Genomic DNA, 25685 nt, shown 5'->3' with positions numbered 1-25685 from the left:
TCCCACTGACTTCAGTGCTTCTACACGTTCAGAATGCTGCTGCCATCACCACCAGGGTCTTCCAATAGGTGCACGCGTGCTGTGCGCACCATCCTATAAGGCCCTGAAGCAGGAACAGCACACCCATGTGCCAATTGATGATGTCACACGGCCAGGTATTTAAACCCCGGCTGTGCAACACTGCTTTGCTTCAGCAATGGGTCAAATACTTTCCAGGTAGTGTGAATTACTGCGTTCCTCACCTCTTCAGCTTTGCCCAGCTTGCCTTCAACTCTTCAGCCTTGCCTTAGTTTCCCCAGCCTGCCTTCGACTCTTCAGCCTTGCGAGCTTGCCTTCATCTCTCCAGTCTTGCCGTAGCCCCACATTCCTTTCCTCAGATGGATTCTGGTATCGACCTTAGCCTGAATTCTCGATATCGCCTGCCACTGACCTTAGCCTGACTCTTGATATTCTTGTCTGCTGCCTGCCATTGACTTTAGTCTGGACTCTCAATATCCCTGCCTGCCACCAGCCACTGACCTTAGCCCGGACTCTTTATATCCTTGCCTGCCACCTGCCTCTGACCACAGTCTGACCCCATATCAACTCTTCTGCCTACACCCCAGAGACAGCCATCTAAATCCTGCCAGCCTCCGGAACCCAAAGGCTCAATCTGAGGGGAAAGGGGCTGGTATAGGCAAAGCTCCAGTTCAGTCTCTGCACCTATCTGCTCCGCCAGTTGACGGTGAAGAGCTACAGGACCTCCTCTGTAGGCTATGTCAACTTCACCCCAACATAATCCTAACAGGTTGCTGAGGCCATGGACTTGGCGGCCCTGTCCTCTCTCCGGCCTAGTTCAATGACTGCAGGAACAACAGCAGATATTAAACCAGGTTACTGCTGCCCTGGAAAGATTGGCTCTCAGGATGGATGCTTTGAAGCCAGCCCCAGCATTGGTGCCAGTGGTTCCCCCTCCACCAGTGCTGCTCGTACCTGCTAGACCAGTACTATAGCCCCCAGCACCCCTGTGTTACATGGGGGACCCCAAGCAGTTCTGGGGGTTTCATTAGCCTATGCCAGATGCACTTCCAACTGTAGGCCAGCCTGTTCCCAGATGATCGCACTAAGGTCACATATTGCACTGGCTTGGGCCTCTTCCATTTGGATGTGTGATGATCCCATTTTCTAGAACCTCTCTAAATTTTTACACAAATTCTGCCTTGTATTTGATGAACCCAGAAGACACACTTCCCTAGCAGCGGAGATGTTACAAATTTGCCAGGGCTTCCAAACTCTCACAGAATATGCTACAGAGTTCCAAACCCTTGCCTCTGAGTTGAACGGAGGTGACCTCACAGCCATCTTCCTTCAAGGTCTTGCAGGCTGAATCAAGGACAAGCTCACAGTACAGGAGGTCCCCATGTTCTTGGATAACCTTATCTTAGCAGTGCCTATTGACCAAAAGTTCCAGGAGAAGTCTCAAGAAAATAAAACTCAGCTGCCTATCCTTCTAGCACCTCATTTTCAGCATCCATCTTCTCCACCTACAACCTGGGCTCCTGAGGTCAAGCCCCCAGAGGAACCCATGCAGCTGTGCCTCCGCCATCTTCCCCCTGAGGAGAAGTTATACAGAAAACCGATGGGCCTGTGCATGTATTACGCAGATCACGAGTACCTCATTGTCAACTGTCCTGAGAAACAGGGAAACCTCCATGCCTAGGGTTGACCAGGGATGCAATCCTAGGCCAGACCTCCTCCATGCCCCAAATCATTGTTCCTGTGTCCATCCTCCTGGGTCAAACCCACTTATTTTTTGAAGCATTCCTGGACTCCGGCGTAGGTGGAAACTTCATCGACCAAGCTCTGGTTGTACATTATAATATACTCTTTGTTCCCCTGAACTGGCCTTTCACAATCTCCTCAGTCTATGGAGACCCTCTCCCAGGGCGGCTCATGGAGAGTACTATCCCTCTGATTTTCCACACAGGTCTTCTGCATTCTGAGACTAATACCTTCTATGTCATTCCTCGAGCAGTCAACCCTATTATTCTGGGACTTCCCTAGCTTCAAAAAACACCAGCCCACCATCAACTTGTCTTTGCTGGAATTGGCCCACTGAAGGCCATCCTGTTCATCTAACTGCCTTACCTCTATCATGCCTCCACCCCATCTGACTTTTGCACTCATCCACATGGGACTTCCTTCTCAAAATGCTGAATACCAGGACGTATTTTCCAAGAAGAAAGTGGAAACCTTACCCCTCACATTTCCTATGATTGTGGTATCAAGCTCCTCCCTGATAAGAAACCTCCTCAAGGAAGGGTACACCCCCTCTAGGAATGATTATATTCAGGAAAATCTTGCAAGAGGCTTCATCCACCCTTCTTCTTCTCCTAAAGGAGCAGGCTTCCTTTTTGTGGCAAAAAAGGAAAGAACACTCCAACTCTGCATAGACTACCGGGGTCTTAATGCCATTACAAAAAAGGATCTTTACCCTCTATCTCTTATATCCAAACTGTTCGACCACCTCTAAGGAGCCCAGATCTTCACAAAATTCAGTCTCAGAGGGGCTTACAATCTCATCCATATTAAACAAGGAGATGAGTGGAAGACTACCTTTAATAGCAGAGACAGTTACTAATGCTGTTTGGACTTTGCAATCTTCCAGAAAATGGTGAATGACATCTTTCAGGGCCTCTTATATTCATCTGTGGTGGTCTATTTGGATGACATCCTTATCTTCTTCAAATCACTGACTGCACATATACTACATGTGAAACAAGTACTCCAGCATTTGAGCAAACACCACCTGTACACCGAATTTAAAAAATGCCTCTTTGAGCAAGATCAGCTAACCTTTCTGGGGTATATTGTCTCCAGCACCAGTCTACTCATGGACCTGTTGAAACAGAAGACCATCCTAGAATGGCCTCAGCCTGTTAGTCTTTGAGCCCTGTAACAATTTCTGGATTTTGCCAATTACTATTGTCAATTCATCCCCAGGTACTCCACCCTCACTGCTCTGCTCACTGCCTTAACATGCAAGGGTGCGAACACCAGAAATTGGACCCTGGAGGCCGTCAATACATATCAGGCACTAAAACAAGCCTTCTCTCAAGGACCATGTCTATGACATCTGGTAGTATATGCCTCTTCCTTTGGGGTTGGGGCTGTCCTCAGTCAACATAGTGCAGAAGGGACACTTCTTCCATGTTCGTTCTTACATAGAAACATAGAATTGACAGCAAAAAAAAACCAAAACAGCCCATCCAGTCTGCCCAGCAAGCTCCCACACTTATTTTCCCATCCTTATCTGTTTCACTGACCACCAGGTTCAGGGCCCTTGTTGGTAACTGTATGATTTGAATTTCCTGCTCTCCCCTTCCGTTGATGCAGAGAGTAATGTTGGAGTTGCATCAAAGGTGAATCATAAGGCTTAATAGTTAAGGGTAGTAACCGCCGCATCAAGCAAGTTACCCAGATACTTGTTTACCCAGACTGCACAGATCAATGATTCTTTTCCACATTTCCCCCTGCTGTTGAAGCAGAGCAATGCTATATATGCATTCAAAGTGAAGTATCAGGCTTAATTGGTTTAGGGTAGTAACCACTGCAAAAAGCAAGCTACCCCCACGCTTATTTGTTTACCAGACTGTGTAGGTCAGTCCTTGTTGGTTGTTGTCTGAATGCAAATCCTCTTTTCCACATTTCCCCTTGCCGTTGAAGCAGAGAGCAGTGTTGGAGTTGCATTAACTGTGTGAAGGCTTATTGAGTAATGGTAGTAATCACTAGTAGCCACCATTCCAGCAAGCCACCCCCATGGCTCTTCTCTTCATTCCCATCCTCTAGCCTTTATGGATCCACAGTGTTTATCCCATGCCCCTTTGAAATCCTTCACAGTTTTAGTCTTCACCACTTACTCTGGAAGGGCATTCCAGGCATTCACCACCCTCTCTGTGAAGAAATACTTCCTGACATTGGTTCTAAGACTTCCTCCCTGGAGTTTCTCCACAAAGTTCTCCCTGGCAGAGAGGATTATACATTTGGAGACAGAGAACTCTTAGTGGTCAAGTTAGCTCTTGAGGAATGGCGGCACCTCCTAGAAGGTGCCCAAAACAGGATCATCATTTACACAGACTATAAGAACATAGAATACTTTCATCAGGCCCAGCAACTCAACCTCAGACAGGCTTGCTGGTCCCTTTTTTTTCCCGATTTGATTTTGAATTTTGCTACCTACTGGCCATAAAAAAAATCTACAGGCAGATGCATTATCCTGTTCCTTTCTAACTGAAGATAACCCCCCAACCCCACATATCACTGATCCTGCAAAGATCATCCTTGCTTCTGGCACGTCCATCTCTGCAGGGAAGGCAATTCTCCTCAAGAGGCTCCGGGAAAAAGTGTTGAAGTGGGCGCATGACTCTCGCGTGGCAGGACATCCCGGAGTATCCCGAATGCTTGACTTCCTTCAACATCATTATTGGTGGCCGTAGGTCAAAAAAGACATGAAGGACTATGTGGATTTCTGTCCTACCTGCATGCAGAACAAAGCTGTTTGTACCTGCCCTGTGCTTTGTTACAGCCATTGTCAACCCCCAGGAAACCCTGGACCCATTTATCTACAGACTTCATTGTGGACCTCTCTCTCTCATACGGCTCCACTGTGATATGGGTCACAGTGGATAGATTCTCAAAAATGGCTCACTTTGTACTTCTCAGTGGGCTACCCATGGCTCCCAAATTGGCCTGTCTCTTTGTCCAACATGTTTTCCAATTACACGGCCTGCCATTCCACATCCTATCTGACAGAGACTTCCAATTTACAGCCCTCTACTGGAAGACCCTCTGCCGGAAGTCTGGCATCATCCTGGATTTCACCACAGCCTATCATCCTCAGGCAACAGGCAGACCAAGAAGGTCAATCAGGTCCTCAAGACATTCCTCTGGCCGTATGTGAACAGAAGGCAAGATGACTGGGCCATCCTGCTACCTTGGGCAGACTGTTTGCATAATAGTCATGTGAGCAGTGCCAGCAATTCCTCTCCGTTTCAGATTGTATATGGGAGACTTCCTCAGATACCATTTCCTCTGCCTGTCTCTATAGACTGCCCTGCAGCCCATCTCATGGCCAAAGAACTCCATGACCTTTGGACTCACACCAATCAATTCATTTCTTGAGCCACTGCTTGGGCCAAAAGTATGCAGACATTGGACACTGACCAGAACCGCAATTCAAAATGTATGGCTTGTATGGCTAAGCACCCAGCCATACAAGCACTTACATTTTTGGGTCCCCTTGCTCCACCTGAAACCTCAATTAATTGGACCTTACCCCACCCAATGTCAAATGGGGCCTGTGACATACCAGCTGAAGCTCCCCATCACATTGAGAATTCATAATGTGTTCCATCTCATTATTAAAACTCTTGATCCTTTCCTGGCCCTCCAGAAAGCCACCCACATCTTCAGATGTTAATGCTGAAGACAACACACAGTTTGAGGTACAAGAAATCTTAGAATCACACAGGCAACTGAACAAACTCGAGTACCTCATTGCATGGAAGCATTTTGGCCCAGAAGAGAACTCCTGGGAGTCTGCCACCAACCTTAAGGCACTACTTCTGTTAAAAGAGGAAAACAGATAATTTCCCTACAAACCTAAGCCTTGGACCCTGAGAAGTGGGCTTAAGAAGGGGGATACTGTTACGTTTGCTGGCTCACAGGCTGCCGCCATGAGCTGGCTAACTCACCCAGAGCTGCCATCTCACCGATTTCAGCTTTTCCACACGCTCAGAATGCTACCAACATCACTGCCGGGGCCTTCATCTAAGTGCTCCCAGGCGCCGATTAATGATGTCACATTGCCAGGTATTTAAACCCTGGCCGTGCAACACTGCTTTACCTCAGCAACTGGTCAACTACCTTTCGGGTAGTGTGAGTTGCTGCGTTCTTCAACTCTTCAGCTTTGCCCAGCCTTGCCTTTGCCTCTCCAGCCTGTTTTTTCATTTCTTCAGCCTTGACCAACTTTGCCTTCATCTTTCCAGCCTTCCTTTATCTTTTTGGCTTTGCTCAGCCTTGCCTTTGTCTCTTCAGCCTTGCCCAACCTTGCCTTGGTCTCTCCAGCCTGCCTTCATCTCTTCAGCCTTGGCTTCATCTCTCTAGCTTTGCCCAGGCTTGCCTTCATCTCTCCAGCCTGCCTTTGTCTCTTCAGCATTGCCTTTGTTTCTCCAGCCTGCCTTTGTCTCTTCATCTATTTCTTCATATCTTCAGCTTTGCCCAGCCTTGCCTTCATCACTCCAGCCGCACGCTAGTAAAAACATTCCTATCCTCGGATTTTGGTATTGACCTTTGCCTGGATTCTTGATATTCCTGCCTGCCGTTTGTCAATGACCTTAGCCAGGATTCTCTATATCCTTGCTTACCACACACCTCCGACCACAGTCTGACTCTGGTTCTACTCTTCTGCCTATGCCCCAGATACTGCCACCTAAGATCTGCAGGCCCCCAGAACCCAAAGGCTCAACCCAAGGGGAAAGAGGCTGATATAGGCGAAGATCCAGTTCAGTCTCTGCACCTTTCTGCTCCATCAGCTGGCGGTTAGGACCTACAGGGTCCCCTGTAGGCTGCGCCAAGCTCACCCCAATACAAGAATCCACAATCCTAACACACCTGCTGAATTTGAGACATGAACTGAACAACAGGGATCAGTGCCCTTGTGAAAGCATTGCAGTTTACGCCATTGAACTTTGCCATGTGGCTGACCCAGACAGTTTTGGGCAGCAGTTAGAAGTCGGGCTGCAAGGTAAGAACATAAGCACATAAGAACATGCCATACTGGGTCAGACCAAGGGTCCATCAAGCCCAGCATCCTGTTTCCAACAGTGGCCAATCCAGGCCATAAGAAACTGGCAAGTATCCAAAAACTAAGTCTATTCCATGTTACCGTTGTTAGTAATAGCACTGGTTATTATCTAAGTCAACTTAATTAATAGCAGGTAATGGACTTCTCCTCCAAGAACTTATGCAATCCTTTTTTAAACAAAGCTATACTAACTGTACTAACCACATCTTCTGGCAACAAATTCCAGAGTTTAATTGTGCGTTGAGTGAAAAAGAACTTTCTCCGATTAGTTTTAAATGTGCCACATGCTAACTTCATGGAGTGCCCCCTAGTCTTTCTATTATCCGAAAGAGTAAAAAACCAATTCACATCTACCCGTTCTAGACCTCTCATGATTTTAAACACCTCTATCATATCCCCCCTCAGCTGTCTCTTCTCCAAGCTGAAAAGTCCTAACCTCTTTAGTCTTTCTTCATAGGGGAGCTGTTCCATTCCCCTTATCATTTTGGTAGCCCTTCTCTGTACCTTCTCCATCGCAATTATATCTTTTTTGAGATGCAGCGACCAGAATTGTACACAGTATTCAAGGTGCGGTCTCACCATGGAGCGATACAGAGGCATTATGACATTTTCCATTTTATTCACCATTCCCTTTGTAATAATTCCCAACATTCTGTTTGCTTTTTTGACTGCTGCAGCACACTGAACCGACGATTTCAATGTGTTATCCACTATGATGCCTAGATCTCTTTCTTGGGTAGTAGCACCTAATATGGAACCTAACATTGTGTAACTATAGCATGGGTTATTTTTCCCTATATGCATCACCTTGCACGTATCCACATTAAATTTAATCTGCCATTTTGATGCCCAATTTTCCAGCTTCACAAGGTCTTCCTGCAATTTATCGCAATCTGCTTGTGATTTAACTACTCTGAACAGTTTTGTATCATCTGCAAATTTGATTACTTCACTTGTCGTATTTCTTTCCAGATCATTTATAAATATATTGAAAAGTAAGGGTCCCAATACAGATCCCTGAGGCACTCCACTGCCCACTCCCTTCCACTGAGAAAATTGTCCATTTAATCCTACTCTCTGTTTCCTGTCTTTTAGCCAGTTTGTAATCCACGAAAGGACATCGCCACCTGTACCATGACTTTTTATTTTTCCTAGAAGCCTGTCATGAGGAACTTTGTCAAATGCCTTCTGAAAATCCAAGTACACTACATCTACCGGTTCACCTTTATCCACATGTTTATTAACTCCTTCAAAAAAGTGAAGCAGATTTGTGAGGCAAGACTTGCCTTGAGTAAAGCCATGCTGCCTTTGTTCCATTAAACCATATCTTTCTATATATTCTGTGATTTTGATGTTTAGAACACTTTCCACTATTTTTCCTGGCACTGAAGTCAGACTAACTGGTCTGTAGTTTCCCGGATCGCCCCTGGATCCCTTTTTAAATATGGGGGTTACATTAGCTATCCTCCAGTCTACAGGTACAATGGATGATTTTAATGATAGGTTACAAATTTTTACTAATAGGTCTGAAATGTCATTTTTTAGTTTCTTCAGAACTCTGAGGTGTTTTATCCTATTTTCTTCTGTTGGATCTTTCTTCCAATATTTGAATGAAGATCTTTTGTCTAAAATAGCTTCTTTCACCTCCCCTTTTAACCATGCCAGTAATCGATTTGCCTTCTTTCCACCTTTCTTAATGTGTGGAATACATCTGGACTGTGCTTCTAGAATGGTATTTTTTAACAATGACCACACCTCTTGGACATTTTTTACTTTTGTAGCTGCTCCTTTCAGTTTTTTTCTAACAATTTTTCTCATTTTATCAAAGTTTCCCTTTTGAAAGTTTAGCACGAGAGCCGTTTATTTTAGACTATATTTGAAAATTATAATACAATAATGTTTGAATTTCATATTGAATGTTTTGTGAATGTTTTTTGATCCAGGAACTGGGATGGGGACCTTTCCTCACAAGTGCATATAAATAGAGTATGGAATATATGATCATAATTATGATGCACATTCTGTACTGCATCTATGTTTGACAACCTGATTAAAAATATATTACTAAAAATGAAAAAGGGTCATTACAGTTGAGGTTGGATCACCACACCATCAGGATCTACAGGGTGTGAACTGACAACCCTAGAAGATAGAGACTGGGAGGCTGCAGAGATGCCTCAGAGGCAGAGAAAGGCCAGGGGACATTTACCCTCCAGTTGCCAGGTTGTTAGACATGCCCTCAGAAGGTGACATTAGTTCAGCACAGACTGTGCCCTGATTGGTGATAATATATAAGGAGAGTAACAGAGGCACACCTTTGTTGGTAAAACAGACATCTGGGATACGTCTTCCAGAACCACTGTTCATCTGGCCTTGACCCTGTATTGCATTCAGCTCTGCAGTCTGCTCCAGTGTTCATGCTATACATCTAGCTCTGCAGAATAACTTGCTCCAGGTCTCCCTCCTGGGTTCCTGATCCTGAGCCCGCTCCAGTGTTACAGCTGCATGTCTCAGTATGTCTGACATCTGTCCTGAACTGGTTAGTTTTGGACTGTGGCCTACATTTCCAGCTGGTGAGCATATGTTTGGTTTTTGCTTGGTGTTTCTGCAGAGAACATGCTTGCAGTGTACTTTGATGCTCCAGGAGGACCAGAAAATCTCTATATAAAAGAGGTGGAAAAACCAAAGCCCAAGGAAGGAGAAGTCCTGCTGAAAGTTCATGCCAGCGCTCTGAACAGAGCAGATTTACTTCAGGTATCGTTCTTTCAAGAAATCTGAGGACCTTTGTGTGACCTAGTACCAGATACAGCCCCCATCATTCATATTCTCCAGAATATACACTAATTTTACCTTAGGAAACAGAATATCAAACACCCAAAAGAGACAAATTAATCAAAATGGTGGGTGCCCAATAACAGCCCAATGGTGGGTGCCCAATAACAGGACTAGGGGGCATTCCATGAAGTTAGCAAGTAACACATTTAAGACTAATCGGAGAAAATTCTTTTTCACTCAACGCACAATAAAGCTCTGGAATTTGTTGCCAGAGAAGGTAGTTAGTGCAGTTAGTAAAGCTGGGTTCAAAAAAGGTTTGGATAAGTTCTTGGAGGAGAAGTCCATTAATGGCTATTAATCAATTATACTTAGGGAATAGCCACTGCTATTAATTGCATCAGTAGCATGGGTTCTTCTTAGTGCTTGGGTAATTGCCAGGTTCTTGTGGCCTGGTTTTTGGCCTCTGTTGGAAACAGGATGCTGGGCTTGATGGACCCTTGGTCTGTCCCAGCATGGCAATTTCTTATGTTCTTATGTTTTACTGCACAATGTTGTAACTAAAGAAGAGTGTTTCTGATGTAGTATACAATATTTAATTTAGGTGAACATTTTGAAAAGGTGAGTTCATTGAATTTCTTTGTTTAAAAACTCTCTCACGTAGACACTTAGTTGGAACCTCAAAGCATTCTTTCCCAAAGGATTTAATAACTTTTTTTTATATTACTTTCACAGAGAAAGGGGATGTATGCTCCCCCAAAAGGAGTCAGTGAAATTTTAGGGCTGGAAGCAGCTGGAGTTGTAATAGGATTTGGACCCGGCTGCATAAGATGCTGGAAACCTGGAGACTTGGTCATGGCTCTTCTGTCCGGGGGTGGCAATGCTGAGTATGCTACTGTGCCAGAGGGTCACTTGATGCCAATTCCTGTTGGCATGACTTTCTGTCAAGCTGCTGCTATTCCAGAAGCATGGCTTACGGCATTTCAGCTGCTGCACTTTGTAGGTAAGATATGTTGTTCCAACATCTCCTGTGTAATTCAGTTTGTTCCACTTTTTATGCAACCACACAATAAGTTTTGCAAGGATAATATTCTGCACTGTAGCTATAAGCATAACGCCCTAGTTTCCTAATATTTGTTAGAAACCTGCTCTGCCAAAGGATAGGCTGTACAGTACTTGTAAAGCCTTGTACTCAAAACAGATCATTTTCAGTAAGAACTATTGTCCTGTAGGTGGAAAGAACTGCACTGGGGCAAGGCCTTCTTTAACTTCTCCCACTTAGGAGCCCGAATTAGAAAGCCAGATAAGGGAAGAAGGGTAGGTGGAAGCCATGCTGGAGTACCACACTCTTGAGGTGGGAGGACTGTGCGTACTCCAGACCCTAATGAGGACCAGATTCGGTCTACTTCCATGTCCTAGAACTGATGGCAGCTGTTCTGGACTTATTCCTGTGGGGCAGATCCTACATGCGCACATTACAGTTGTTACGGATCAGAAGGTGGACCCTTGTTCCGAGGTAAAGTTAGTGCTACCTAGGAGAGAATCAACCCTCTTAGGTCCCTACCATCAGAAGGCAAGGCCTGTTGAATCAGCAATTGAACGAAAACTTCGCCCTGGAAGCTCGTGATCCCCCCAGGAGGAGCCCATAGGGACCCGGGCCGCTGGGACTTAGGAGACTCACTGAAGACTGAAGATAGGTCTGGATGCAGGCGGCTCCTGCAGGTCATGGATTCCAGACAGCTGGCTCCTCCAGCAGGTCGTAGTCAGTCCAGGAGTGGAGGCTGAAGAATGATCAAGAGCTGGTCCAATGGTCAAAGCCAGGAGAAGGGTCGTAAGCCGGTCCAGGAGCAAGTCAGGAGAGTGGTCCGAAGCCAGTCCAGGAGCAAGTCAGGAGAAGGGTCAGAAGCCGGTCCAGGGTCAAGCCAAGAGAAGAACGGCAGCCGATCCAAAGGTCAAATGCCAATAATCAGTCCAACGAGGGAGGAGAGGAGAAGCAGGACGAAGAGCAGGAACAAGACCAGGAACGCGGAGCTCAGGAACCAACCATCAAGGAGCCTCAATACCAAGGCAAGGTCTGAGGAGCAGACCTTGCCTTAAATACCAGAGTCGATGGAGGAGTCTCAGGAAGGAGCCACAACAACTTCCTGTCGTAGCCCCTTTAAATAAACTCTTCAGCCCGCGCGTGGTTCTAACATACCCGGAGGGGGAGGAGTCATCCCGGCCAAGCAGAGGCCATGTGGCCGGCCTCAACAGCAGCCAAGGCCGCGAGGAGAGTGCTGAGGGGGCTGCCTGCTCCAGCAGGAGTCTCCGAGATGGCCCAATGCCGCGGATAAGCACTTGGTCCTGGCTGCAAACCGCCACAGCCGGCAGCCATGACAGTCGGCCCCGGTTGCGGACCGCCACGGCCAACGGCCATAACAACAATGGCCTCTTCTGTCTCGAAGATTGATAAAATTTAGGGTCTATGAGGCTCGCCTCCCTCTACCCTTAGCAGTAGGGGAGAGCTGGGCATGAAGGATGGATCCTGGCAATTTTCTTAGAGAAGTGGAAATCTATCCTTCTTCATGGACCACATATTCATGGATGCCATCGGATTCAGCAGGCAAGCCTGTTGCAAAGATCAAGTGCCTCAGGAACAATGGACAAGGAGATGGTCTACACACAGGTTAGAGATAATAGCCCTTGAGTGAGCTCTTCTCTCCTTCCTGCCCTTGATAAAGGGTGTCCAACTAGTATCTTTGGTGGGAGTTAAAACTATAATGTATGGGAACATGAAGATGGCCGGAATTAAATCCATGTTTCTTTCCTGCAGCCCATATCATGGGAATTAAAGATGTGCAATCCGACTTCCTCAACAGAAGCAACTAGACTCCAGGGAATCTGAACTCGGCCAAGAAACACCTTAGTTGCTTATAAACCAGTAGGGGGTGGCCAGTGATATACTTAATGGCAACCCAGCCAAATGCCAAGATGGGCAGGTTCTTTAACTGGCAGAAAGAATCAGGCTCCATTGAAATAAATACTTTAATAGGACCCTGACTGAGGGGTACTGTCCCTTAAGTGAGTTACCTCAGACTCCGATAGGGAGAATAGTGAATAGAGGAGAGGATTAGTCATACTGGATAATCTGGGACGCTCCGGATTGACCAAGGAGTCCATGCTATGCAAACTTCTTCACACTGCTAGTTGAAACCGCAGCATGTTTTCCGGAGGACATGGCCTGTTATGACAGGATTCAAGCTAGACGATCCATCTCCATTCTTGTTGTACAAGCTGGCCCTTGAGAGGGCACGACTGTGTAAGGAGGGTTGCTCTCCTTTAGTCATCCTCACAGGCCAAAAGCAGGAAGAGTATCACCTTGTCAACCTTCATCTATATATGACAATTGTTCAAACACCCTTGTCTTATGTATAAGACCCCTGAAAGGCAGATAGAATGTGCATTCTTAGGTTTCACCCAGGCAGGTCTGGGTAAAAGTTTGTCCCTCAATGTCTTGGAGGTATAGGTATTTATTTTTATTTATTTATTTGTGCAGTTTTTATATACCATTACCCGGAACGCGAGGTTCCATCTTTACGGTTTACAATCAATTAAGAACAGAATAAGACAATAAAAATCAATTAAGAATAATAAAATAGTAGAATTATCAAAAACATAAAATTAGCATTAATATAGATAAGAATATAAAAAAAAATCAATTAAAAAACTGCGGACTTAAATATCAATCTGGGTGTTACTTCCGTAAGCTTGTAAAAAGCACCATGTTTTTAAGTCTTTCTTAAACTTCTTTAGATTGACCTGCAGTCTTAGTTCTAATGGCAGACTGTTCCAGAGTTTCGGACCCGCAACAGAAATGGCCCTTTCTCTTACTTCACTCAAATGTGCCGATCTGACAGTAGGTATCGTTAATAGTCCTTTATTAGTTGATCTTAACTCCCGTTGAGGTACATGTAGTTTAATAGTCACATTCAGCCAGTCTGTTTTTTCACCGTATATGATCTTGTGAATCATACAGAGGGTTTTGTGTTTAATTCTATATTCCAATGGTAGCCAGTGTAATGATTTCAAAACTGGCGTAATGTGGTCATATTTTTTAGTATTGGTCAATAATCTGGCTGCTACATTCTGAATTATCTGAAGGGGACGTATCGTAGATTTTGGGAGTCCCAACATTGTAGAATTGCAGTAATCAAGCCCTGAAAACACCAGCATTTGTAAAACATACCTAAAATTGTATGTAGATAGCATAGGTTTCAAACGTTTTAAAAGCCTCAATTTATTAAAACCGTCTTTTTACTTTTTTAGATATATGGGCTTTAAAATTTAACTCATAATCCATAATCAGACCAAGATTTCTTGTAGTATCAGTCAAATTAAAGCTAGCTTGGTCATCCAAAGTAATAATCTTTTTTTCTTGACTAAAATTTTTCTATCTAAAATCATAAAAACGGATTTTTCTAAATTTAAAACCAATTTCATTTGCACAAGAAGTTGACTGATGATTTTTAAATACATATTTACCATTTTAAAAGTCGCATCAATATTATTTTCTATTGGGAATAATAACTGAATATCATTAGTGTAAATATAATAAATCAGACCTAAACCTGTTAGCAAATGACAGAGAGGCAACAAATATACATTAAATAAGGTAGCGGACACGGCAGAGCCTTGTGGGACTTCAGTAGTTAATCCTATTTTATCTGACATAGGGCCTCATTTTCCAATATCGCATGCGATACCAAAAAGGGTGTACCTTTGCTAATAAGCATGTGTATTGCAAAATTAGCCCAATTTGGGCTACATTGCCAGTATATATCACAGTTCATGATGTTTCAGGAAGGAGAGAGAGAGAGAGAGAGAGAGAGAGAGAGAGAGAGAGAGAGAGAGAGAGAGAGAGAGAGAGAGAGAGAGACTTGCTATAGTGCCTCCTCCCTAGACAGGTATTTGTATCCCTATGGGAGGCCCACCTAGTAACTCGAGGTGAGGGTTAAGTATTAGTGTAGGGGGGTAGGGGCCACTTTGACATTCAACATGAGATGTACGAACAGAACAGTGGTCTCTTGTGAAGATTTGCTGGCCTTCGGAGTGAGGAAACTCACTCCAAGATGAGATTTGGGCAATATTCTCTCCACCTAGCTTGTTGTTACCCAGGTAGAGAGTCCATCAAGCTAGGTGGAGAGAACATTGCCCAAATCTCATCTTGGAGTGAGTTTCCTCACTCCAAAGGCCAGCAAATCTTCACAAGAGACCACTGTTCTGTTCGTACATCTCCCGTTGAATGTCAAAGTGGCCCCTACCCCCTACACTAATACTTAACCCTCACCTCGAGTTACTAGGTGGGCCTCCCATAGGGATACAAATACCTGTCTAGGGAGGAGGCATTATAGCAAGTCTCTCTCTCTCTTTCTCTCTACTGAAACAGGCCTGTCCAGAAAAGATCCAACAATACAAGTACATAACTTTAGCCTCTAAGAACCAAATCTGTCAGAGATAATAACAGTGTTTCAATGCTAGTTTACAAAAACCATGCTGAACATTATATAGAATCTCATTATTTTCAAGATGTTCACTTATTGCAGAAGGCTAGTCAAGGGCTTTCAGATAGCCATGCATCTGGACATCATGTGTTTTCTCAAAGGGTGAAGCATATTAGTCCCACTTTTGAGCACAGAGGTCCTATAGTAAGACCTCAGTCTAGTCTTTGGTGCCCTAGTAGGGCTTCACTTCAATAAGACAAGCATCCTGAAAAGGATCTCTCATTTAAGATGGCTTTCTTGTAGCCATCTGGCTAACTAGTCAAATATCACAGATATAACCCTGTCCTGCAGGGACCCTTGCCCGACCATCTTATGGACTTGGGCATCTGCTGAATGGCTCTTTGTTTTTCCTAATCAATGGCTCAATTTCATCTTAACTAGGTGGTGTCATTTCCACCTGTTAGGAACAGAAGTACCCTGAACTTAATCAATCTGAATGTCCAATATGTACTACTGGGGTGCCTGATACTCATGAACTCCTTCCATACACCAGGTAGGCTACATGGAGACCAGTGGAAGGATGACATAGCTTTTAAGCCTACATAAACCAGAATGGCTATGAAAGCATTCACCCCAGCTTATACTGACTGGGCTCTCTCCACCAGAGCACAGGTGTCATTGTGAGCAAAGGCATCACTGGTATCCCCAGAGGTCAACCACATAGTTTTCCCTTACATGATTTTGCCAAGCAATACAAACTGGATGCATGAACTAAGGCAGAGTCAGCCTTTGAAGCAGGCATCCTTAGGGCAGCACTCTCTTCCTCAAGCCTGAGGGAGCAGCAGCTTTGGTACCTCCTATATGTAATGACTGGTCTAGCAGGAAGATAAGGAAGATTAAATTTAAGCTTACCTGATAATGTCCTTTCCTTGAGTCCTGCTAGACCAGTCCAAATTCTGCCCTAGAACAAGGTGCTGCCAGTCCTAGTGTAGCATAGAGAATATCCATCTTCTCTATGTTCCATTACACACATATATGGAGCACAGAAATGTTACTATCAGTGAAACAAGAGAAGATACAGAGAGGGAATCAGGGGATCTCTCTTGCTTTTCAGGGCATCCTTAGGTGTTGATTTTTCTAATACTTGTGTGGAGTAATTGTCTCTTTTCTGCTCTGACAAAAGGTTACTGGCAATTACCTGGGGCCACACCTCCCTTATATCTGGGAGAAAGAAAAGAAGTATGTCCTCTATCTCCTGCAGCAAGAAATAAAATATATATTGACTGGTCAAACAGGACTCAAGGAAAAGAAATTATCAAGTATTTATTTATTTATTTGTTTGTTTGTTTATTTATTTTTAATTTTTATATACCGATGTTCCTGTAAAGTATACATATCACACCGGTTTACAAGAAAGAAACTGTCGCCTCGATGGCGTTTTACATTGAACATTTAACAATTTACAAATTAACAATTAAACAATTAAACAGTTAAACAATTAAACAATTAACAATTAAACCGTAACCTTTAACAGTTAACAATTTACAGCGGCACATTTGGAACATCACCTCGGTTTACAATAAAACATAATGCAGCAACGGGCTTTTCAAGAAACACGTGAAAGATATAAAAAAATAGCAACAGGCTTTACATTACAAATGCATAAGTTAACAGGAACTGCATAATAACGGATATGTGTACAAAAATGTACAGAACAATAATGAGCTAATGGAATTTCTTTAAAGGATAGGGTTACAGGGTTACAAGTAATCTTAAATTTCACCTTATGTTTTCCTTATCTCTTAAAATGTTTATGTTTGTATTTTCTGCAGTAATATTAGAGCTAGATAACACTGTTAATAAGGAGGCAGATTTCAAAACTGTCCATATGGGTATAAAACCCACCAGCTTTGCCCCAGTTTTCAAAGGGAATTATGAACATATCTTCCCTTTGAAAATTTCCTTGGAAAAAAAATACCCCTGGAGATTTGCGGGTACTTTTTTTCTGGCCAAAACACACATAGTTTTGAAAATACAAAGCTATGCACATTGTTGCCGTCCCCAACCTGACCCCACCCACAGGTACACCTCCAAACAATACAGGTAAAATTCTGCATGTTGTAGAACAATGCCCTTAATTTTACCCACATTGCGAGTGAGAGTGGACAGTTTTAAAAGAGCTCATTTCTGTCGATGAAACTTTGTTTTATCTGCGGAAACAGGCTTTTACAATATTGTCTGCTCTTTATGCAGATAAGTGTGTGTAGGACCTCTCTGCACATATTTTTACCCACAGTGACAAGAAGCATTCCAGGCGGCAGGGCTGGAGAGGGGTTTCCACTTACACGCATACCTATTTTTTCTCAGAAAAACTTCTCACTCACATTAGCAGATGTAAATGTGTACGGCTAGTTTTTCCTGGGATAATTTTCAAAGGGGAAAGTCTGCAGGTAATTACATTTGAATTACCCCCAGAACATTCCAGATCTTCAAGGTTCCATCTTCAATGTGTGCAGTAGTAAATGTCCTTCTATTGGCATGGCTTTATTAATGCAGGGAACATCAGGGTTTGCTGCTTCTGGTTTTAGTCAGCCTTAGTATAATGCTGGTCCGGTGATTCTTTTGGTGTTAAGGTAAAGTACAGAACAAAGAGACGGTGCTGATCCATGCAGGAGCTAGTGGCGTTGGGACAGCAGCCATTCAGCTGACACGACTGGTGGGTGCAGTTCCCATAGTCACCGCAGGAACCCAAGAGAAACTCCACATGGCAAGAAACCTTGGAGCAGCTGCTGGCTTCAACTATAAGGAGGAAGACTTTAGTGAAAAGGTTCTGAAGTTCACAGACAGTAAGTAACAGCTCAGTAATTTACCTAATCTCTTTTTTTTTTTTTAATTCTTTATTTATTGCTTTACATAATTAATTACAATAAACAAATTACAATGAAATAGAACTCATGTCAATCATAAGAAAACAGGAAATAGAAAACAAATTCTGTATTACTTATCCCCTATTTGACATTTATTCAAACAAGGCAAAAAAAAAAAAAAAAAGTGAAATCTTCCATTGAACAAATTTTTAAGAAATAAGATTACACATTAGGAAAATATATACATCATATCTTGACCTATTTTCCATTTCCTAATTACCGGTCATTTAATCTCGAGAACATCTTTTAAACCTTTTGGATCGGAGAATATATAGTTATTTCCATCTAATTTAATAAAACATTTACACGGATATTTTAAAGAAAAAGTTCCTCCTTTCTCAACTACTGTTCTTCTATATTGTAGGAAATTTCTTCTTCGATCTTGAGTATCCTTAATTAAATCAGGAAAAATCCACACTTTTTGGCCGTAGAAGGTAGTTAATCTATTTAGAAAAAAAGACCTCAAAATATTATCTCTATCCGTGGAAAAAGCGAATTGAATTAATAAAGTTTCCCTTATTTTTACTTCAATTTCCTCTTGTGACTTTTGTAGTAAGTCCGATAAATCTATGGAGTTCTCTTCTATTTCTTTTCCATCACTATTCTTTTTTACCTGTTCTGATTCAAGTTTTTTCTTCTTTCCACTTAAGTAAAAAGCTTTTACTACTACTGGCGCACATTTTTCAGGGATTTTTAACACTTGAGTAGCATAATTTCTAAATAATTCAATGGGGTCCATTTTTTTAATAACTGGAAAGTTGTTGATTCTTAAATTTAATGATCTCACCGTATTTTCCAGATTTTCTAATCTCTTATTTATTACTTCTTCTTTAATAATCTGATGGCTTTGAATCTTTTCTATTTGGAGTACCCGTTTATCTACCTTATTTATATCCTCTCTTTGTTTACCCAGTTCACTAGTATTTTGATATAAAGAATTTGATGTCTTTAATACTACTTCAGTTAAATTACTTATAGCAGTATCTAGTTTTTCCATATATGACCATAAACTATCCATAGTTACATTTTCAGGTTTTGACCATTTCTTATTTGTTTTTATTATTACCTCAATATTATCAGTTTTACTTCTAACAAAGTCAGCATTTCCAGGTGTACTAGTTTCTATCGGTACTAAAGAAGAATTTTCCAATATACCCAATCTTACTTGTTGTTCCAAATCACTTAAATCCAAATTCTCATTAACTTTTCCTTTTTCTGTTTCTATTTCTTCTCCAGAATCCTTTGGATTCAAAGTTCCCTCTAATAAACCGCTCGGAATAATTGGGGACACACCCCCTTTTCTGGGCGGAGATGGAGGAGCCGGTTCCCCTGGGCTCAAAGATATCTCAGTAGTCAGGGAGGAGGCACTTCGTTCTAGTGGATTTCCTCCAGCGACTAACACCTGTAGGGGATTCTGTGGGTCAAGCCAGTCCAATACTGTCTTTTGTCCTGCTTCAGGAACTGTCACTTCACTAGGAGGCCGTATTCTGGCCTTTCTCTTAGTGTGCGGCATTTCAAAGGAAATTATTTAAGATCACCAGGAACAAAAGAAGTATTCAATGGTAGATGTAAATATATTTAATAAGATTTCACTTAAGGAGTCAGAAGGAGGTCTAACTCTTACCTAAAGGAATTGTTCTTCAGTCTGTTCAGAGCAATTTCTGTGAAGTAAACATCCAATCTTCTAAAGTGAAGTACCAGCGAAGGCCCGGCGAAGTCCTGCTTTGCCGCGCGCCCCTTAAACACGCGCGGCTTTAGCAGCGTGCCGGCTCTGCTGCGCGCCGCTATAGTACTTGAATTTAAAGGTCGAAGCCCTGGTTCCGCCTCCACTGGAAACGTCCCCTCAGACTCAGGAAATGAAGCGGTTGATGAAAGTCAAGCCATCGGGGCAAGCTACCGCTTACCCCCGGTATCCGCTTCAGGTAGGAAAAAAATGAAGACGCTTAGCTCTCCTCCCGGCTCGGGTTTCAAGGCACAGCAACAGCAATTTAAAAGTCCAAGCCCTGGTCCCGCCTCCACTGGAAACGCCCCCTCAGACTCAGGAAATGAAGCGGTTGATGAAAGTCAAGCCGTCGGGGCAAGCTACCGCTTACCCCCAGTATCCGCTTCAGGTAGGAAAAAAATGAAGACGCTTAGCTCTCCTCCCGGCTCGGGTTTCAAGGCACAGCGACAGCAATTTAAAAGTCCAAGCCCTGGTCCCGCCTCCACTGGAAACGCCCCCTCAGACTCAGGAAATGAAGCAGTTGATGGAAGTCAAGCCGTCGGGGCAAGCTACCGCTTACCCCCGGTATCCGCTTCATTACCTAATCTCTTTTCCTGTTCAGGGTGTCCTGGTCCTCCTGCATTTGGCTATCCAGTAGCTTCCTCAGTCTTTTCTTTATGTCCCAAATTTTTTTTTTCATTTTCATTATTATTCTATTTAATGATAACAAGAGGACAGGCAAGAGGGACACCATTAGGATGCTGAAGGAAAGTAAGAAGAGCAGTGTCAGGTGAAAATATCAAGTAGATCCTGATTAACAGAGCAAAGTGAGGAAGGTGAACGTTATTTACTGGTTACAAAAGCATAAAGGAACATAAGTTTTGCCATGCTGGATCAGACCCCAAAGGTCCATCAAGTTCAGTATCCTGTTTCCAACAGTGACCAATCCAAGTCACAAGTACCTGGAAGGATCCCGAAAGATAAATAAATTCCATGCTGCTTATGCCACAGATAAGCAGTGATTTCCTCAATCTACCTTAATAATGGTTTATGAACTCTTCTTCCAGGAATTTGTCCAGACCTTTTTTTAAACCCAGCTACACTAACAGCTTTCACCATGTTCTCAGGCAACAAATTCCAGAGTTAATTATGTGACTACAAAATATTTTCTCCTATTTGTGTTAAATGTACTACTTAATGTCCCGCCTTTGTACTTTTTGAAAGAGTAAGCAATGATTTGCAGTTACCCATTCCACTCTGCTCATTATTTTATAGACCTCTATCATATCTCCCCTCAGCCGTCACTTCTCCGAGCTGAAGAGTCCTAATCTCTTTAGCCTTTCCTTATAGGGGAATCCCTCCATCCCCTTTATCATTTTGGTCACCCTTTTCTGTACCTTTTCTAATTCTGCTATGGTTCTATTAGGTTCTTACCTGCTAATTGGCTTTCCTCTAGTCCTGACAGACCAGTCTGTACAAATGGGGATTATCCTTCGGTCAGCAGATGGAGGCAGGCACTAAAAGCTCATCATTGAGCCTCTCCTCCATATAAGGATCCTGAGCTGCCTCAGTACCCTATGTTAAAGCTAAAAACATCCAAAGACAATTGTTAGTTTTGATTTCCATATCCCCATCATAACCAAAACCTGATACCATCACCAACGTTCACTCCCTGGTTTCTAGCCCAAGAGCAAGAATTCCTACTCCACACTCAAGATTAAAATTGATGCTTTTCGTGTGGACAACAACATTTCTTGCTGTTGGATTTCTGAGTATAAGGATCCCCTGGAATTCAAAGATATATATTAGACACAAACAACATCCTTTCACTCATGTCTATGTGTATGTCAACCTGTATACCTATATATGTATATATACCCATGCATACAGCTCTTTTTTTTTTTTAAAACCCCCATTCTCTTCCCAGGGTGGGGCTATGGCCTGGTCTGTCAGGACTCCAGGAAAGCCAATTACGAGGTAAGAACCTAATTGAACCTTCCTGATCGTCCTATAAGACCAGTCTGTACAAATGGGTCGTATCAAAGCTGTACCTAAACTAGGTGGGAGTAATTTAGACTTACTTCCAGGACACCTGAGGTAATGTTGTGCCCTTCTCCTGCAGGTTCAGCCTCAAATGTTCTGTAAATGCATTCAGGAATGCGCCTCTATCCACCCTGCAGATTTATACTAGTTTATACTATGCCCAGGATGCTGCCTGGGCTTACGCTGAGAATACTTTAGGCCCTCAAGGCATCAACTTTGCCTTCAGTATACCTGTTCCTGCAAATGCTTATTTAATCCTGTGCTCAATTGCTTCAGTAGAGGCCCCCTTGCCCTCCATGGCCCCCTGTGGCTGACACTCAAGTTTGTCTGCTGTCTTGTATTCCTTGTGACTTCTCACTATCGCCTAAGAGCCTTGTGCACATCTAGTGCTCTGAGCTCCCCCAGAATGCTGGGAAGGAAACAGAATGTTGGGAATTATTAGAAAGGGAATGGTGAATAAAACGGAAAATGTCATAATGCCTCTGTAACGCTCCATGATGAGACCGCACCTTAAATAATGTGTACAATTCTGGTCACCACATCTCAAAAAAGATATAGTTGCAATGGAGAAGGTACAGAGAAGGGCAACCAAAATGATAAAGGGGATGGAACAGCTCCCCTATGAGGAAAGACTAAAGAGATTAGGACTTTTCAGCTTGGAGAAGAGACCACTGAGGGGGGATATGATAGAGGTGTTTAAAATCATGAGAGGTCTAGAATGGGTAAATGTAAATTGGTTATTTACTCTTTCGGATAATAGAAAGACTCGGGGGCACTCCATGAAGTTAGCATGTGGCACATTTAAAATTAATTAGAGAAAGTTCTTTTTCACTCAATGCACAATTAAACTCTGGAATTTGTTGCCAGAGGATGTGGTTAGTGCAGTTAGTGTAGCTGTGTTTAAAAAAGGATTGGATAAGTTCTTGGAGGAGAAGTCCATTACCTGCTATTAATTAAGTTGACTTAGAAAATAGCCACTGCTATTACTAGCAACAGTAACATGGAATAGACTTAGTTTTTGGGTACTTGCCAGGTTCTTATGGCCTGGATTGGCCACTGTTGGAAACAGGATGCTGGGCTCGATGGACCATTGGTCTGACCCAGTATGGCATGTTCTTATGTTCTTATTGTTGCGCTGTTATGAATGGAGTGTGCCCTTAGACCTCGGCGAACTGGGAGAGGAGTTCCGAGGAAGTGCCAAAGGAGATGAGACGGAGCCGCATCTGGGTGGGGACCGGAAGCCCAGGCCCCTGCCGATCCGCACGGTCTCTGGGAGGCCAACCACACAAGGATGGACACTGGAGACTGCGATACTGGAGGAGACAAAGACTCAAGGTTCTGAAGAAAACGAAGACTCAGGATACTGGTGAAGACGACAGAAGAGTTAAAACTCAGAGTGAAGGTAACCAGCCAAGCTCATAGCAGCAACTACCTTGGACTGAGCTTCGAGTTCCCAGAGTGATCGATGCACCTGACAGGTCATGCAAAGGGAGGCGAAACTTCCGACCCAGCCTGGAAGACACATCTGAAGGTCCCACTGAAGATGGACAGAGGGCCCGCTAGGAGGAAAATATCTGGAATCAGGACATCCGAGGATGACAGAGGCAGAGGACATCTGGATAGGCCAAAACATCAGGCCTCCACGGCGAAGGCTCAGGACATCCACATCGGACTCCCAGGACACTCACTGAAGGGCAGCGAGGAAGAGCAAGGCAAGGACATCAAGAGGACTCAGGACCATGGACGTGGACAGACGAAGGTCGTGGAGGATCCTCGGCCCCGATGGAAGGAGTTATCCCACTAAGCGCCCCACACACCCCAGTCGGGGTGGTCACGGACCACTTGGACCACTGCGCGCCCTACACAACCCAGCCGGGCTGGTCACGGACCACGCAGGGACAGGACAGCACGGAGCTTTGGCAGAAGTAGGGCAGGGCGAACATCAAGACCTCACAGAGGAGACATCAGGATATCACAGAAGAAACACCAGGATACTCGGAGGCATGGCGGACATCAGGAACTCGGAGAAGACAGACATCAGGACAAGACGAAGGACATCCAGTGAAGAGACCAGGAACATAACAACAAGGGATCCCACGAAGACAAGGGAATGCCAAGCAGGAGCAGGAAGCGAGGAGTCCTAAGGAGGACTAGCCCCTTGCCAAGGCAAGGAAGAGCTGAGGCGAGACCCTTCTTATAGGCCTGAATGAGGAGACGCCCAGGGAGGAGTTCAAAAGGTGGGGCCCGGGGCATATCCTGCCACGGGCCCTTTAAATCATGAAGAGAGGCACGGTCTTGCCCCCTAGGGGCAGAACCAGAGGCAGAGCGAAAGCAGCGTCCATACTGCTGCAGAGCAGGCCTCCTGGCCTGCAAGAAGACGATGTTGGAGGTGGCTCCATGCCGCAAAGAGGAGCACTGAAGCCGCGGCTCACCGCCAACGCTGGAGGGGTGGACGAGAGCGGCTCCTGCCGCTTCAGGAAGAGACAGGCTGTGGCTTCCGGCCAGCCTCTGTATTGCTCCTTAGTATTCCATTTTTTTTTATTCCTGCTTCATTTTCCAAGGAATTCTGGAATATGTTTTCCACTTGGCAATTGTGAGGTAGGCTGCATGGAATAGTTTTAATGCATTTTATTTCCAGACTATAAAGTAACACAAGATGAACATTTTGAAATGGGGTGTAGACTTTCCATATCTGCTGTATGTTTTATATAGTAATATCAAAAGAATCCTGCAAAAAATCTCTAAGAGGGTAAGTTTATAATTCCCCACATAGTGTTAAAAGCTGCATGTACAATGTAAGCGTTGTCTTTACCAAGGCTTTTCAAAACAAACTTATGCACATTAGTTCAATTTGAAAGTCCTTCCTTAATTGATGGGGAATGCATGGAATTGTCCATGCACAAAATTACACCTCCTCCAAGCAGGGCATAACTTGTGTGTGGAAAATTATGTACATACAGTACTTCCATAAATACAAAAGTATCTCTGCCTCATTTCCATGCTCTGGAATGTCTATTCCCATTGCACCTAAAAGTATGCGTGAAACTGGGTTCCACACATACTTGGGTAAGTACTAGCCCCTCTGTTTATTTTCAAAGTGCCACTTGCTGCTTACAGAGTTTATATATGGGTGAATAGTTTTGAAAATCGGGCCATGCTTTTGGAGAAACAATATGAAGTGGGTAGATGGCAGGTCTCAACCCGCTGTGGTGAAAATCAGATGAGAACAGCATCTGAAAATCCGCAAGTCCAGATTTCTCATGCGGCTGTAGAGCGGCCAAGTATGTGCCAAGTATGGAATCAGCTTTATAGTAGGTTTTACTTGAAAACGCATCGGCTGAAGAGCTTGATAGGGGAGCCACTGCGCTGAGAAGAGGGGACCAGGAGAAAGTGAGGAGCTACTCGGTAGGGAAAGCTCAGGGACTGGAAAAGGGGGAGCTATTAGGCAGGGAATGGGAGGGGGGGGGGGGAACGGGACCGGGGAGAGAGGTGGAGGTTTCTGGGCAGGGAAGTTGAGATCAGAAGATGGGGTGGGGGCTACTGGGCAGGCAAAGGGGGTGGGGAGGAGGAGGAGCAAGTAAGCTATTGGGTAGGGAAGGGGGATCAGGGGAGATGTCCACAATGAGAGTGTGAGGAGGTCTTGAGGAGGAGGAAGAAGTTAGTGAGTTGATGTTGGGGCTAGAGATGGAGAGAGAGATTCAATAAGGGGGTCAGATATTCTGCTGAAGCATCTCAACATTCTTGTGTTTCAGCCACATGGCAGCACCAATTTCAGCAATTGCCCTACACCCTTAGATAGCCTTGGAACTGGACCTGGTTGTGAGTATGCTGATATGAATTACCTAAGACTAGGATTGAAGACAACTGGAATTGTTATTCAACTTGTGTTATTACCCAGGCTTGAGGAAAGCTTGTAC

General features: G+C 44.0%; 1 protein-coding gene and 1 long non-coding RNA gene across 2 annotated transcripts in view; one reads left to right on the top strand and one right to left on the bottom strand.

Annotated features, from left to right (window-relative positions):
- TP53I3 (tumor protein p53 inducible protein 3) overlaps positions 1-25685 on the top strand; it is a 57333-nt gene that overhangs the window by 16284 nt on the left and 15364 nt on the right. The window contains exons 2-4 of the mRNA XM_029596023.1: positions 9456-9598; positions 10352-10619; positions 17730-17942. Coding sequence (XP_029451883.1) covers positions 9461-9598; positions 10352-10619; positions 17730-17942 — 619 coding nt within the window. The 5' untranslated portion in view covers positions 9456-9460. The remainder of the gene's footprint in view (positions 1-9455; positions 9599-10351; positions 10620-17729; positions 17943-25685) is intronic.
- LOC115088086 lies at positions 17835-21594 on the bottom strand. The gene is made up of 3 exons (XR_003855702.1): positions 21160-21594; positions 20327-20438; positions 17835-17966 (listed from the first exon to the last, which is right to left on the bottom strand). It is a non-coding gene; the product is annotated as an uncharacterized LOC115088086 (long non-coding RNA).

Source organism: Rhinatrema bivittatum, chromosome 3 (assembly GCF_901001135.1).
Source record: "Rhinatrema bivittatum chromosome 3, aRhiBiv1.1, whole genome shotgun sequence".
Lineage (NCBI taxonomy): Eukaryota > Metazoa > Chordata > Amphibia > Gymnophiona > Rhinatrematidae > Rhinatrema > Rhinatrema bivittatum.
Note: the sequence above shows the minus strand (reverse complement) of the source record. Positions and strands in the feature narration are given on the sequence as shown.